Source organism: Gymnoscopelus microlampas (genome assembly GCF_963454915.1).
Source record: "Gymnoscopelus microlampas genome assembly, chromosome: 2".
NCBI lineage: Eukaryota > Metazoa > Chordata > Actinopteri > Myctophiformes > Myctophidae > Gymnoscopelus > Gymnoscopelus microlampas.
In genome coordinates, this window is record NC_139939.1 from 13,517,839 (window position 1) to 13,535,697 (window position 17,859).

General features: G+C 41.8%; 1 protein-coding gene across 1 annotated transcript in view; it reads left to right on the forward strand.

Moving 5' to 3' along the window:
* Positions 1–1,807: 1,807 nt before the first annotated feature.
* Positions 1,808–17,859, forward strand: part of cplx2a (complexin 2a) — a 43,137-nt gene continuing 27,085 nt past the window's right edge. Inside the window, exons 1-2 of the mRNA XM_084083594.1 lie at positions 1,808–2,038; positions 3,486–3,611. Coding sequence (XP_083939720.1) covers positions 3,581–3,611 — 31 coding nt within the window. The 5' untranslated portion in view covers positions 1,808–2,038; positions 3,486–3,580. The remainder of the gene's footprint in view (positions 2,039–3,485; positions 3,612–17,859) is intronic.

Below are 17,859 nucleotides of genomic sequence, written 5' to 3' on the forward strand. Positions count from 1 at the left end.
ATTGCAAAGAAAAGAAATCATGGCACCCATCCCATGGACCCCCACCCTTTTCGGGTGGGGGTCCATGGCCAAAACCATCAATTTGGGGGTCCTTGAAATGAAAATGTCACTGCTGCACACTGTCTGCAATCAAGCAAAAACAGTGGCGCTACTGGTGAGGGTGAGGTAATGCAACAGCAGTGCATAACCTGAGAGGCTTCATTCAATACACAGGACGCAGTGCAAAAATCAGTGGTGGAAAAAGTACTCATATTTTTTACTTAAGTAAAAGTGTCAATACTGCAATGTAGAAATACTTCCAGAATTCAAATTTACTTGCGTAAAAGTACCAAAAGTAGAAAGTACTCATTATGCAGAATGTCCCATTTCACAAGTTTTCGAATGTGTAAAATGTATACAAATCTTTTTAAAATAGTAGATCTACAAGCGACACATTGTGAGCTTGTAGATCGGCTATTTTCAAATGGCAGAAATTAATGTATGTTTTGTAATAATTATTTAAATATCCAAAGTAGTAGCCTAACTAAAGTTTTCAAATAATTGTAGTGGAGTAGCCTAGTAAGTAAAAGTACTGAAAATTGGAAATACTCCAGTAAAGTTTTACTTAAGTACAGTACTTGAGTAAATATACTTAGTTACTTTACCCCACTACCCAAAAAAAAAACATGAGTGGAGTTATGTATGTGGGGGACAGGGCTTTTAAAATACTGTTATATAGGCCTACATGCCAGTAGCATTCGCTGTATATGCTGGGTATGCAATTTACAAAGAAAACATAACATAGGCTGCAGGGACAAGGGTTAACTTAACTAACTAATTATAGTGGTAATTTGGAAAGACACAACTGAACACTGTGGTGGAGTTTGTCAGCCGGCACAAGCCTAAATGTAGACTATCATAAACGTATTATTATTGTATTTCATCGAGTCTGGCTTTTACTTTCGTATGTACATAGTCTTGGCCTGCACCCCCCAGTGCGTCCTGCACTTTCACCAGTAAAACCCGTAGGCCTACTTCTCCGTACATGTACAAAAACATATATAAGGTGTTTACCCGGTTGCCTCAAATGTTAACTCACGCTTCGGAGTCTTTGTGCAATGTATTAGTCCATATTTTACAATAAAAAAGTGTTTTAATCCCGTCTGTAGCCGAACGCCATTTCCCCCCTCGTTTACTTCCTGTTTACATTGAGTGTAATACCGGATTTCACCGGATGCGCCCCGTCACTACCGCCCATTGAGGAATACAGGGAATTTCCGACAGAATCCAACACAGACGGGATTAAAACACTTCTTTATTGAAACATCTGGACTAATACATTGCACAAAGACTCCGCAGTGCTAGTTAACATTTGGGGCAACCTGGTAAGCAACTTATATATATATTTTTTTTTTGGATGTACGGAGAAGTACGGGCTTTACTGGTGAAAGTGCAGGACGCACTGGGGGAGTGCTAGCCAAAACTATCGTAGATATACGAAAGTAAAGGTCAGACTCAATAAAATACATAGATCTATGATAGTCTTGATCCAGGGCTAGTGTGTGTGTGTGTGTGTGTGTGTGAGATAGAGAGAGAGAGAGAGAGAGAGAGAGAGAGAGAGAGAGAGAGAGAGAGAGGTGGGGAGGGAGGGATGCACATGTGATTGCCATCATCAGCATCATCATCATCATCATAGGAGGAAGGCGGCAGCCAACTGCAGTTCCCCCCTCTCTCTCTCTCTCTCTCTCTCTCTCTCTCTCTCTCTCTCTCTCTCTCTCTCTCTGACGCCCTCCTCCTCATCTCTCTCCTTGCAGGAAGAAACGGCCGCGTCCTGCGCTGTGTGTGTATGTGTGTGTGTATGTGTGTGTAGTGTGTACCTTTAGCTTCTTGGACATAACAAGGATGATGATGATCGCAAACTGAGTGCCTGAAAAAAACAAAAAACAAAAGACACACGCTCCGTTTTGAGCGACAACTTCATTTTCCGCACAAGGATAAAACACGACACCGCCGGCCGCTCTCTCTCTCTTGTTTTTTTGGCGACAGAAACAGGCTCAAGGTAAACGCTATGCGGCCGATCCAACCCGCTCGTCTGTCGTGGTGGCGATACGATACGACGACATAACGGTCGATTGTTTGCGTTGTTTGTGTGCGGGACGGGACAGGACAGAGGAACTGTCCACCCCACACGGTGCTGAAATGTGGATAACAGGATAGGGTGGGCACTATAGGGACATCTGGGCACCTCAATGTAAAATTGGCTATTTTGTCCGAAATGTTAAAAGATATAATACTTGAAAATGGTCTTCTTAAGTAATGTAAAGTATATATGATGTGAACATGCAGGGTGCATCATTATCAGACTCAACTTCTTGTTTATGCCCCAAAAGGACTGGATATACAGGGTTTGTAGCACATTGTAGAAATTGAAGAAACATTTGACCTTAATTGTCGAATGTTTAAGCATGTTCTAATCGCGTATACTTTACTTTGCTTAAGACCATTTTTCAAATATTTATCTTTCTACCATTTTGGACAAAGTAGCCAGTTTTACATCGAGGTGCCCAGATGTCCATGATAGTGCCCACCTATCCTGTATCCATCCCGAGGAACTGTCCACCCCACACGGTGCTGAAAAACGGGATGCCGTGGCATAGATATAGAACTGAGTGCTTTGCGGTTCATTTGAGGTAATATAATGATAATAATAATATAAAAATAAATACATAATAATAATAAGCATTATTATGTCGCGGATGCTGGAGACGACGAGGAGGTGGGAAAGGAAAGCCACTCAATAACGGCGATTGGCTGTTTTCGAACTCAAGTTTGGACGCCCTGCAGCGTGTAAATTAGCCCGGGTTTTTTTTTCCTTTCTTTTTTTATCGTTACGTGACGTAAAAACGTTGCGAAAAATATAACCTTTAGGTTTTCCAAATGGGGACAAAAAGGTAACACAGATCGGAGATAGGCTAGTATATTTACACCAAGGCTAGTCGTTAGGAGAAGGATATCTCTGCGGTATCTCACTCTGGGATAATGCAAGTGTAGCAATTCCTTATGATTTATTACAATGGATATCAGTCTATCTCAGCCGCTTAGGACCGACATAATGAGAGCATTGTCCAATGCACGAACCCAATGCTGTAGCAAAAAATGCTCTAGTCAGATCGAGGAGGCTACCTCATACCGCGAGTTATTTCCATAAAAATACATCATAGTCAGAGACAACCACAGTCAGCATAAATCTACAGCAAAGGGAGCCTGGGCTGCTATAATAGACGGAGGAGAGGACGCAGGTGCACCAGCCACCAAACGCAGCGTTAGTCATCATCATCCCCCCCATCCCATCAAACTTCAGTAGTATATAGGCTCATACCGATCGTATACGGCCACACCGTCGTCGTCATCATAGCTTAAAAGTACCATCACAATATTATCACAGAGGCTGCTACTACTATATCGGCCGTCATAGGCTCTTGTTCTCTCTCCTCTTCTCGTCATAGGTTGTCGTCTCCCTAACACAGCTGACCACAGAGGAACACGGATCTTTGTCCGTGATTAACTTGAGGACCAAAAAGGAAGGAGGAACACATTCATCATGAATTTTGTAATGAAAGCAGCGATGGGAGGTAAGTGATGCTGGGGGGAGTGAGTGATTTCGGTGTGTGTGTGTGTGTGTGTGTGTGTGTGTGTGTGTGTGTGTGTGTGTGTGTGTGTGTGTGTGTGTGTGTGTGTGTGTGTGTGTGTGTGTGTGTGTGAGAGTGTGTGTGTGTGTGTGTGGGAGAGTGAGTGAGTGAGTGAGTGAGTGAGTGAGTGAGTGAGTGAGTGAGTGAGCTCTGGTCTGGAGGCTGGTTTAACGGTACTGCAGTGGAAAGGATTTAAAGGACTGTTGCGGCAGTATATAGGCTATAGTCTATGAGCACTGGTAGGTTGGGATGATAAGTCATCCTGCGCAAAAAACTAATGACTCCAGGCGTTTGTACACCACCCCCTCCAGCCCCACCCCCAACCCCACCTCCACAGTTCTCAACAAATGGAATCTAAAATTTGTACTCGTAAGGGTCCCATTTGCTTGCATTCGTACACTCTCAGAGTTACAAAGGGGTCCATTAAGTCTGGGGACCCTGGTGGTCCCCGAAGCCACCGTTGAGAAACCAGTGTAATAAGAGCACAGGAGCAGTGCATGACTTGACCATGCTGAAAATGAGCCCCATGGGACAGAGGCTGTGGTGCTGACGCCAGCCTGTTATACCGACTGAGCACAAGCAGCAGCAGGGAAGCGACCTGTTAGTAGTTGGTTGTTCCATATATTTACCCTATTGTCGACTAGAGATCGGTTATTTTCAAATAGCGGATGTATATATAGGGTTAAAGTGGTAAAACATTGATTCTGATGCCCTGGAACCCCCTCAAGGACCCCTGGGGTGTCCCCGGACCCCACTTTGAGAACCACTGCTGCAAGGTGGTCCCCTCATATAGTCAATTAATCAGTTGGTTTTGTCTGTCAAGACATTGTTGGTTGATTAGTCATTTTCTATGTTTCTTTCCATGTATCTCTTGAAAATCTACATGCAATGCTTGAATTTTGACAGTATGACTTTCAACATTGAATGCTGCTCATTTATAAGCCTCATCAACCTTAAAAATCTGATCTTTGCATGATTATATATAGAAACACAATTTCACAGAATTGTCGATTAAATGAACTAATGGATTAGTCAACAAATTCCAATGACTATTAGTAAAACAAATTTCTTTAGTCGAGGAGATCCCTGGTACATCGAGTACCTTAATTACCTTTTGCTAGTTATCTGCTGTCGGTACAGTATTGCAGTTGTAAGCTGAACAAGGAGCCTATGAACTATTGGCTCAGGAGGTAGAGCAACACATTGGGAAAAGGAAGGTTCCCGATTCGATCCCCAGCTCCCCCAGTGTTAGTGTCGAAGTGTCCTTGAGCAAGACACTGAACCCCTAACTGCTCCCGATGAGCAGGTTGGTGCCTTGTACGTTTCCTCCGCCGTGTTGGTGTGTGTGAATGAATGGGTGAATGTGCATTGTAAAGCACTCTGGATTAAAGGCACTAAATGTACCGTATACAATACTAGAGGTTCGGGCCGCTACGTGGCCCTCACATCTAGTAGCCTACAATATCAGCTATATATATTATTATTACAATTATTGTGGGCATGCACATGGCTACATATTTAATGACAAACGCGATGCAACAACAGAACACGCACAAAGATGAGCGCAGAGTACGCGCAGTCAAAATGTTTGCAGACTTTTAGTTATGTGTTCCTATGAGTCTGATGTCTGCCTGGTGACAGTTACAACACACACACACACACACACACACACACACACACACTCTCTCACACACACACACACACACGCACACGCACACGCACACGCACACGCACACACACACACACACACACACACACACACACACACACACAGACACACACACACACACACACACACACACACACACACACACACACACGGGGCAGCTTCACACGTTCTGATTCACAAAGAGAATTTTGTTACCGCAGTCGCGAGGCAGGTCGGACCCCCAGCAAATGCTTCGCGGGGGTCCCGACGCTCTGCTCCGTTGTGCCACCCGGGGATGTGCTCTCTCTCCCACAGCCATGAGAAGTTGATGTTTAAGCTGTTTGAGCTAAGCTATGTGTGCTAACAACAACACAACCTGCATTCGAACATTGCACGTGTGCAGTTTGATATCAACTGCGTTATACTCCCGACCTGTGGGAGGCAGCAAAGTGTCAGAACATAACGTAGCAGAGACAAAGAATCACGCAAAGAATAACACGGAAACGATAACAGCCAAACTCCGCCCCTTTGCAGATAACCCGGAAGTCCTACCACTAGGCGTTTATATCAATAGAGATACCATGGTTTTAAACCCATGCTCTAATGCTAGCATACACTAGATAATAATAAATAGAATATGATAACAATAAACAACAGAAACACAATGACAGCCCTGACAAAGTGTGAACATTGTAGGCCTATTACAATGTAGATTATGCAGTTCTTGTCAAAACACTTTTGACACTTACGGTCCGCAGGAGGCATCCTCCACAGTTTTAATCCCACTTAACAATTCCTGTCCTGTCACTGCAGTCAAAATGTCCCATCTCCCGTGCCTCGCAGTGCTAGCCAAGCCATGTAATAAATGCAGCGATAACTCTGGGGAGCTATTGTATGTGTGTGAGTGTGTGTGTGTGTGTGTGTGTGTGTGTGTGTGTGCGTGCGTGCGTGCGTGCGTGCGTGCGTGCGTGCGTGCGTGCGTGCGTGCGTGCGCGCGCACCTGCGTGCCTGCATGCGTGTGTGTGTTTGTGTGCAGAAGGGCATGACACCCTACTTGTTAACACAATTATTTGTTCATTTCCTGTTGGTTATTAACAGCTGCAGAAGGGTGAGGATGGATGTTTACTTTGAGCTCATCCCTATTGCACCTGCCTTACAGTTACAAGTAAGGATTATAAGTAGCTAACACTATACTGTACCTGCCGTACAGTTACAAGTAAGGAGTATTAGTAACAGCTAGTATGGATGAATCAAGTAAGGATACTCAAATGGACCTTGAAAATGTCTTAATATAGCATTCAAATCAGTTCAACCACTTTAACCCTATTTTATGCTTCAGCTATTCAAAACTAGCCTATCTACAGGCTTACAGTGTCTTGTAGCCTACTGTAGATTGGCTGTTTTTGAAATAGACTCATCTTGGGGAGATTTATATATTATTTATTTATTTATTTTTCTCCTTTCCCCCAAATGTTTAACATTTGTAACATGTACTCTTATGGACGTCCCTGGCACGAGATCTTTTCAGATGGGGGTCAGCGGCCAAATACATATAAATGTGGGGGTCCTTGACACGACAAGGGTTGAGAACCCCTGCTGTAGCTAACATTTACTGTAACTGTAAAGACAGTTACAGTAGCAATGTGACACTGTGGTACAGTGAGACAGTTACAGCAGTATTGATGTTGTGGTACAGTGAGACAGTTACAGCAGTATTGATGTTGTGGTGCAGTGAGACAGTTACAGCAGTATTGATGTTGTGGTGCAGTGAGACAGTTACAGCAGTATTGATATACTAACTTTGAGGTTGTGGTACAGTAGTGTAATTGTAAAAAATGTGAAGTGAGTGTACTTTACCTGAGTATTTCCAATTTCCAATACTTTTACTTCTACTCCACTACATCTCGGAGGCAAATATTGTACTTTTACTCCACTACAATTATTTTAAAACTTGAGTTACTAGTTACTTTGCAGATATACATTATTACATTACAAAACATACATTAACCACTTATAGTCCTATTTTATGCCTAGGCTATTTGAAAATAGCCGATATACAAGCTCACAACGCGTCGCATCGCGACGCGTTGTGAGCTTGTAGATCTGCTATTTTGAAACATTTTTGTACTTTTACTTTTGGTACTTTAAGTATATTTTGATGCCTATACTTTTCTACTTTTACTCTAGTAACATTTTGAACACAGGCCTTTTGCCTTGTAATAGAGTATTTTTATATTGTTGTATTGTTACTTTTACTTAAGTGAAAATATCTGAGTACTTTTGTGGTACAGTAGCTCAGAGGCTGTGGTATACAGTAGCTCAGAGGCTGTGGTATACAGTAGCTCAGAGGCTGTGGTACAGTAGCTCAGAGGCTGTGGTATACAGTAGCTCAGAGGCTGTGGTACAGTAGCTCAGAGGCTGTGGTACAGTAGCTCAGAGGCTGTGGTACAGTAGCTCAGAGGCTGTGGTATACAGTAGCTCAGAGGCTGTGGTACAGTAGCTCAGAGGCTGTGGTACAGTAGCTCAGAGGCTGTGGTATACAGTAGCTCAGAGGCTGTGGTATACAGTAGCTCAGAGGCTGTGGTACAGTAGCTCAGAGGCTGTGGTACAGTAGCTCAGAGGTTGTGGTACAGTAGCTCAGAGGCTGTGGTATACAGTAGCTCAGAGGCTGTGGTATACAGTAGCTCAGAGGCTGTGGTACAGTAGCTCAGAGGCTGTAGTACAGTAGCTCAGAGGCTGTGGTACAGTAGCTCAGAGGTTGTGGTACAGTAGCTCAGAGGCTGTGGTATACAGTAGCTCAGAGGCTGTGGTATACAGTAGCTCGGAGGCTGTGGTATACAGTAGCTCGGAGGCTGTGGTATACAGTAGCTCGGAGGCTGTGGTATACAGTAGCTCAGAGGCTGTGGTACAGTAGCTCAGAGGCTGTGGTACAGTAGCTCAGAGGCTGTGGTACAGTAGCTCAGAGGCTGTAGTACAGTAGCTCAGAGGCTGTGGTATACAGTAGCTCAGAGGCTGTGGTATACAGTAGCTCGGAGGCTGTGGTACAGTAGCTCAGAGGCTGTGGTATACAGTAGCTCAGAGGCTGTGGTACAGTAGCTCAGAGGCTGTGGTACAGTAGCTCAGAGGCTGTGGTATACAGTAGCTCATTGGGATGCAGGAGACGCCTCCGCTGCCTAGTTCTGCATAGCTGCCGTGTCCTGTGTGTCCGCGCTCTGAATCCTTAAGTAAACTGCACCGCATTACATTACATATACCACCGACCACGCACTCTGAACCAACGCAGCGCAAGCCTCGCCGTTGTAACCAGCTGGTTACATTTGTACGCTCTCAAGGGTTACAAGTGGGGGGGAAATGAACACTGGGGATTTTTTTTTTACCGTGCACTCTCTCTCTCTCCTCTGCACTTTGCACTTTGGGAACGTATTTGACAGCGGAGTACAATAAATCACACGGTTTTATGTGTGTGTGTGTGTGTGTGTGTGTGTGTGTGTGTGTGTGTGTGGGTGTGGGTGTGGGTGTGGGTGTGTGTGTGGGTGTGGGTGTGGGTGGGTGGGTGGGTGGGTGTGTGTGTGTGTGAGTGAGTGTCAGCCGGTCTGCGTGGCGCGTGATCTTGATGGGGGAGGTGAACTTTGCAAATAGGCTACTATATCGTCTCTGTCGGGTGGAAACCTTGTATGTCCAAAACACTTTTCAGGATTCAAATAAAAAAAAATGCTAAAGTAGCAGATCTACGAGCTCAACGCGAGTCTCTTTGCGCCGTGTTTCGAGCTTGTGCCTGTAGATCTGCTATTTTTGCTGCCTTTGTGTGACGTATGATCAAGTAGGGCGACAATTTAGGAAACAACACAAACAGTTAAAATATGGAGTTAGATCAAAAACCACCGAAGTGGAAAAAGCGGCACTCCAAAATAAATAATGCAAGACGGGCTCAGATGTAATTTCTCGTTTTTATTGAGAGAACGCTAGCGCGTTTCGGCCGCAGCCTTCCTCAGAGCAGATTCAATTCATTTGCATTTTACCATAAGGTCTATTGATAATGTTTATGTTGTCAATTCCTTTATGTTTACTCTCATCTATCTATGTCTGTCGGTTGACATCTGCAAACAACACTGACCTCTCCTCTGAAGAAATGCTGACTGCATGCTGCATATCACACAAGCCAGTGGTGGACAAGAATAGATATTAAAGCTCACAACGCGTTGAGATGCGCCGCGTCGTGAGCTTGTAAATCTGCTGTTTTCACTGTATTTGAAATAGAGCTTAAGTGGCTAATTCATAATGTACTTTCTGCCTTCCTAGATATGTACTGGAGTCAAAAGTACAATATCTGTCTTTACAATGCAATGGAGTGAAAGTGTCCTAACACACAGATACTCAAGTAAAGTACAGATACTCAAAATAATGACTTAAGTACAGTACTCGAGTAAAAGTACTTCCTACTGCAGACAAATCAGATAATGAAACAAAACAATTCTCCCAGCAATCAATTATCTAAAGTAAACCATCAATCAGTTGTTGAGAACAGTCAGTCAATCAATACATTCATTTAAGTGAAATATTCTCAGTAAAATACTATTGAATTACAATAGTCACTTGCATGTAATCCCAAGGGAAATTCAGGATAGCTATCAGTTTTAGGCTAAAGCCTGAGAGGCTGCAGATACTCATTGAGAATGCAGGGCCCCAGGGAGGTCAAATTATTGATTAAAATATTGATTAAGTATTGATTCAAGCTTGCCTCTTAAACCGCATTAATATGCATGCCGTTGCTGTCGGGCATAAACCTCTTATTTAAACTTTTTATGTTTTTTTGGGTAAAAAATAATACCCCACTTGATCGTACTACAGCGTCACACACAAGTATCCAAAATAGCAGATCTACAAGCTCGAAATGCACTTTGTGCTTGTCATTCCATTAGTACACTCAAAGTTATTGGGGTCTGCAGTAGCCCAATCTGGGAACCCATCGCCAAATGAAAAGGAAAAACAGTGCCCTCTGCTGTTTTTACTATCTCAGTTGGCTCTGGGAGGAAGTCGACGTAGCACACGTGCGCAAGGAAACCGGGGTTTTGGTCTGCCTTCAGCCTTTCACTTCCGGTGGTGCGACTATGTTTTCATTCCCACTAACAATATTTCTACACGGAACACTAACACCACTTCTCCCAGAGGACATGGATCGTTTTGGTTATACGCCCACTTGTTTCTATGATGAAAGAGCAAGTTAAAATGTGAATATCTTTCCGTGGTTTTGTCTGCTCCGAGGACGCTATTGTTAAATGAGTTTCGGTTTGTTTCGAGTGGGGATCGGCGGACACGTAAATCCTGCCCATTACATTTGATTGGGTAAAGCGCGGCCTGCTTCCTGATCTGAAGGCACGCCCACTTGTAGGCCAGTGCGTACGCGATATGACGAGCCCCCCCGACAGATTCAAACGCTGTTCTTGAGAGATTAGCAGTAGCCTAATCCTAATGCATACTAATTTGGGCATCCTTGAAATGAAAAACTTTGAGAACCACTGCTGTAAATCAAAGTAATCAGTGATGTTTTCTACCCATGCATACTGTAGATGCAAGCAAGGCATACGGATGAAACATTTGTGTGTTCACCATTGACAGCATCAGTGGTGTAAAGTAACTAAGTGCATTTACTCAAGTACTGTACTTAAGTACAATTTTGAGGTACTTTCACTTTACTAGAGTATTTCCAATTGTCTATACTTTTACTTCTACTCCACTACATCTCGGAGACAAATATTGTACTTTTACTCCACTACAATTATTTGAAAACTTTAGTTACTAGTTACTTTGCAGATATAAATTATTACATTACAAAACATACATTAACCACTTTAGCCTTATTTTATAACTAGGCTATTTGAAAATAGCCGATACAAGCTCACAACGTGTCTCGACTCGTTGTGAGCTTGTAGATCTGCTATTTTCAAACTTTTTACTACTTTAACTTTTGGTACTTTAAGTACATTTTGATACCAATACTTTTGTACTTCTATGTTGCAGTATTGATACTTTTACTTAAGTAAAACATTTGAGTACTTTTTCCACCACTGGACAGCATTGACAGTGAGTGCTCGTCATTGTCCATTTTTGGACTGGATCCCGTTTCTACAAGAGTCAAGAAACAATTAGAAGAGATAAATGAGAATTGCCTCGCAATTAAGAAAAAAAAGAGAGAATGGAGCGCATCTGTTTGGCCGGAGTTAAAATCCCCAACAAGGTGCTCTTTGGTACATAATGGGTGATAACATTGATTTGCAAGAAAGGGAAGAGTCCAAGGCACTCTTGTGGAAAAATTCAAAAGCCTCTAATAGTCTAATGCATGGCAAGAATAGAAAACACTACGCGTTGCGGCAACAATGCCTTCATCAGGGCTACAATTAAATCGTTAATCCTAATTATTTGTGCAACAATTAATCAACTAAAATGTCATGATGGTGACAAGCCCTAACAGTGAGGCATTTACAGTAGGTATTTAGCCACGTAATAGCATGTGTGTGTGTGTGTGTGTGTGTGTGTGTGTGTGTGTGTGTGTGTGTGTGTGTGTGTATGTGTGTGTGTGTGGAGCCACCTGAACAACCTCAATTAAATGCACTTAATACATGGCAATACATGAGTTTATCATGCAGTTGTTTTGCTAAGGTTTGTGCAAGTATGTGTAGTTGTGTATGGATGCAAACCCTATTACTGACAAAGGCTCAGCACACTGTAATGAGCGAGTCTGGCGGGGGGATATTACATTCCTGTGCGCGTGTGCGCTTGAGTGTGCGTGTGCGTGTGCGTGTGCGTGTGTGCGTGTGCGCGTGTGCATGCATGCGTGTGTGCGTGCGTGCGGTACATTAAGCTATCCGCCAAGGCTCTTTTGGTTATCTAGAAGAAAAGAACATTTTTTTTTAGCATGATGAGTCAGCAGGATTCAGACTCAAGGCTACAGCAGTTTTCTCAGTAGTGACAGCCAAATTAGGACCTCGGCCCTGTTGCTCTGACTGTTGCTGCTGTATCTGCACTGGTTGAATCCCAGTGGCGGAAAGTAACTAAGTAGATTTACTTTACTAAACTACAATTTTGAGGTACAAAACGTGTACTAACCAATTAAGTCATATGTTATACTTCGTCTATTCAAAAATAGCTGAGCTTGTAGATCTGCTGTTTGATACATTTTGACAATTTTTACTTTGGTACTGTAAGTATACAATATTTTGATGCCACTACTTTCTTTCTTTCTTTTTTTACTGTTACTGCAGTAAAACTTACAGCAGGAGGACTTCTACTTGTAACAATGGTATTTTTTTTATATTTTGGTATTGGTACTTTTACCAACCCTGTTGAAACCTGAAGTTGTTGACATCTCCTCAAAACTATGTTATTATTAGAACAGTACAGTACTGTACAGTCAACACTGTTCGGCAAACAATGTTGTGACAACAGAAATGCAGCTCAAAATGTTGAACAAGATAAACATTTCATGGAACATTTCACAGCTCTGCTCTGAGCTGTTTCATTTCTTTATGATTTATTTATTTATTTTGGCGTGCGCGCCGATACGCACATTGTGTGAGTTGCTTCCAGATAGGTAATGTTTACATCTAAGTTTAGAGCACTATCTCATTGGGGTAAAAAGTACTTTGAAGAATGAATTCAGTTGTTGCCATGGAGAATAGAATTTTGGCTGAGGACTTAGCCTACTTCCCAATTAAAATGTTTCCAGTTTTGGAAAACAACAAGAGGTTCACAACATCACAGCCAAGACACGTGCGAGTGTGATGGAGGAACGGCTGATTTCCACTAAAGCTGTTACTCTACTATGGGCAATTACAGACAAAACCCTCACAACAAGTTTAAATATAGAACATTGTTCCTCAACGCAGGGCCTGGGGACCACCAGGGGCCCAAATGGACCCTTACGGCAGTGGTTCTCAATCTTTTTAGAGGACCCTCAAATTTAGGTGTATTTGGCGTGGACCCCCATCTGAAAAGGTTTTGTGCCAGGGACCCCCAGAAGACAAGATTTATGTAAAAAAAAATGTCTTGAATAGTCAACATATAAATGGATGAAGTGGTTAAAATAATTGTGATGCTGTATTTACTACTTTTACTGGGGACCCCCTGGAACCCCCCCAAGGACCCCTTACGGGACTGTAACCCTGAGAGTGTACAAATGGAACCAAATATGTTTTAACCGACGTGGCTTCTACTTATAAATGGCTATAGATCTACTTGGTTATAATACTAAATAATTATAATATAAAATATAAAGTTATATAACTGTGCAAAATCGATAGTCATGAGAGTTTAATGCTTTCTACCACAAAACATATTCTGCAATTGATTCCCATCCCCCAATTACATTATATCGATAAAGCCCCAAAATATACCTAAATATTATGATTTTTCCATTCAGGGCTTTATGCTCAAAATCCAAAATGTGTATGAAAACTGGTTGATGAAAACCATTAATTTCTAACTACTACCGGTATGGTACTTTATTTCATTTCACTTTAAGGTTTTTCAATTATGAGTTCATCATTCAATGACTATCAAACCACTTTGGTGATTGAGGTTGGGTGTAAAGAGCAGCATGGCCTCTAGGGGGAGCTAGCTAGTGAAAAAAAACAAAACGTTTTTGGCACTACAGTACAGAGACATGTCAGCATGGTAGCTTGTTAGCATTTTGTAAGATGTGAATAGAAACCAATGAGGTCAGCTTGACATTTGCCAATAAAAATTGATTTTCTCTTTTAGATTTTTGATCTCATCCCCATTCACTCATCCCTGACCGATGCTCAGGGGCGGAGGGTCAAGAGTTCCACCGATTTCGCAAATTCCAATTTAACTCCACGCTGCGGATGGTCAGTTCATCAATACGGGGTCGATGCCGTCCAGATGTGTCGTGTGCCGCACTAAACACTGCATTGCAACGTGTGCTGCTTAGTTCACAAACTGCAAACCTATAGTCACTTATATTTAACTTACTACTGGTGGCTAAAATAGTCTTGTTTTGTGCGTTCCTATATGAAAGATAGCAGACTAACTAATTATTCTGTGGTTTCATTAGACATTATAGAGTAGTCATACGGATACTTCAGCGATATCGTGATATTTGAGACTCTACATCATATGGGATTTTGGATACAATAATTCCGTGATATGGCATAAGTAGCCTTATCTTCCTGGTTTTAATAATGTAAGCCCTATTTTAATACATTTATCAAAAATATAATATCATAGCGAAAATAGCCGATCAATAATTTTTTATATTACTGCCGCAATACAATAACAATATCAATATCAAGGTATTTGGTCAACAATATTGTGATATTTGATTGGTAACACCTGGTTAGAACCTGACTCTTTCTCTATCTAGCATCTATTCTGTCACCAACGCTTCTCAAAGCGGGATCTTCAGCTAAATTATTGACAGTTGGAGGAACCAAATGGACCCTTAGAGGTTTGCAATTCACCCTTACGGGTTCATTTGGTTCCACTTGAACAATCTCAGAGTCATGGGGGTCAGTGGCCTATTACGACACAAACTGGGGGTCCTTGAAAGTTTGAGAAACACTGCTGTAAGCTGTCAATGACAAAGCTGATAAGCCGTAAAAAAACAGAAAGTTGCTTCTCTCTGTATGACCTTTGCTGTGACCTCAAAGGTTTGTGTTGTGAGCCGTATCTTTGTTCTGTTCAGCCTCAAGAGACAGGCATGACTGTAAATCTTTCTCTCTCTCACAAATACGCACGCACGCACGCACGCACGCACGCACACACACACACACACACACACACACACACACACACACACACACACACACACACACACACACACACACACACACACACACACTGATGATTTTGCAAACTTCTGTGGACATTGCATTGATTGATTGATTGAAGTTTTTATTGACACATTTGCATAATATTCATGAACATATGGTAGTATGTTCACTCTGTATTGCATGTGTGTGTGTGTGTGTGTGTGTGTGTGTCATTCACTGTGTATGCGTATGTGTTTATTGCACGCGCGCCAACGTGTGTGTGTGTGTGTTTACTCTGTGTGCGTGTGCATTTGTCTGTGAGTTCACTGTGTGTGTGCGTGTGCGTGTGTGTGTGCGTGTGCGTGTGTGTGTGTGTACAGTATGCCAGCACTACACTCGCTAATGTGGCGATGAGCGCAGCACAGATGCAGAGTAATAGACTTAAACAATGAACATTCCAGCCTCACACTCTCTTTCACTTCATTATACATTCTTAAAGTGTTCCCAGTGCAGCTGATGTTTGACACAGCACAGTCCCCTGTGGTTAGTTTCATCTCCTAAACCCATTAAGACCTGGAACGCATCTGTGTCACTTTAGATTTCTTTGGCTATTCAAAAATAGCAGATATACAAGCGCGGCACCGAGTGCCGCGCTATGACTGTTAGGATTTAGAAAACATTTTTAAGAATCGCCTCAGGTCTTAATGGGTTAAACCAGCGGCCCCCAACCCTTTCTGGATCAGGGCCCACTTGAAACATCTGGAAAGTGTTCGCGGCCCACCCATCTGAACATTCGCCGGTGGTCAGATGCGAGGGCCGCGAACATTTTTTTCACAGAATGTTTGTTTTAACGATCCAATCAATTGATTGGATCAATGGAACTAACACATAGTATGCTTTAAGTTGTTGTTTATCGGCATCACAATGAGAACTCATTTTTTTAAGGTAAAAAAAAAATACAGTGACTTATTTTGGTGGAAAAAGTACTCAAATGTTTTACTTAAGTAAAAGTATCAATGCCAAAATATAAAAATACCCTGTTACAAGTGCAAGGCCTGTGTTCAAAATGTTACTTTAGTATAAGTACAAAAGTATTGGCATCATAATATACTTAAAGCACCAAAAGTAAAAGTACTAAAATGTTTGAAAATAGCCGATCTACAAGCTTGCGACGTGTTGTGAGCTTGTAGATCGGCTATTTTCAAATAACCTAGATATAAAATAGGGCTGAGGGGTTAATGTATGAATTTCAATATAATAATTTATATCTGCAAAGTAACTATAGTAACTACATTTCCAAATAATTGTAGTGGAGTAAAATTACTATATTTGCCTCTGCGATGTAGTGGAGTAGAAGTAAAAGTACTGTAAATTTGAAATACCTCAGTAGAGTAGAAATACCTAAATGTTTCACTTAAGTACAGTACTTGAGTACATGTACTTAGTTACTTTACACCACTATTTTGTATACATACAATCTACTAAATATGCATTTTGTATTACCATTAAAATCGTAGTGTTTCGTCATTTATTTTGGGTCCCGCTTGCAAAATCCTCACGGCCCAACACTCGGCCCCGGGCCGCAGGTTGAGAATCACTGCATTAACGAATCACAGAAGTAATGTTTCACAGTAAAGTCACTGAATTTGTCGTAAGCATTAACTCTGAGATTCATTTGCTATTTCAGTAGACTGTGGGGGGGTTTTATTAGACACAGACACTAAGCCTGCATTTCCATTTTGTTTCTCTTCATTATTGCTGGGAATCTATTCAGAACAGCTTCAATCGCAGCAGAACAGAACCTGGAAATGGCAACACAGAATATCATCGCTGTCAGGCAGAAAACCTCATATCTCCATATTTCAACTTTTAACCCATTAAGACCTGGAACGCATCTGTGTCATTTTTAGATTTGAGCTAAAAAAAGCATTATTTTACACTTTTGGCTATTCAAAAATAGCAGATATACAAGCTCGTAGCGCGCTATGAGCTTGTAGATCTGCTATTTTTGAAAAATTGTGAAAATATGTGCAAAACTGTGAAAATATATGTTGTTTTAAAGCAAACATTTTTAACTCAAATCTTTACTTCTGGGGGGGTCCCTGGTACAAAATATTTTGAGATGGGGGGTCCGCGGCCAAATACATATAATTTTGGGGATCCTTGACAATTTTGAAAAAGTTTGAAAACCACTCATATAGCAACATAAGTTTTTTAGAAAATTGTTGGGATTTAGAAGGCATTTGTAGAATAGGTTTTCCTTTTTTTCCCGTAAATTGATGGCCTACTTCATCACAGAAGAGTGTCACACTAAAGTAGTGAAAATAGCAGATCTGCAAGCTCACAACGCGTCGCATTTTACTTTTAAAAATGATAATATAATGACAGTTTTGGACATACAAGGTTTCCGCCCAACAGCAACGATATTTTAATGGCCGCGCCGAGCAATTCAGGGGCTGGAGCCAGCCAGTGGTGGATAGTAACTAAGTACATTTACTCAAGTACTACGCCTCAGAGTCAAATATTGTACTTTGTATTCCACTGCAATTCTTTGACAGCTGTAGTTACAAGTTACTTTGTAGATTTACATTATTAATACAAACTATACTGTACGTGTACATCAATCAGTTATTTTGCTTCGGCTATTCGAAAATCGCAGATCTTCAAGCCCACATCGCGAAGCTTTTGTGAGCTTGTAGATCTGCTATTTTCGAGTACTTTTACCTCGGTACAGTAGGTGTATTACTACTTCTTCCACTGGGAGCCAGGCAGCGAA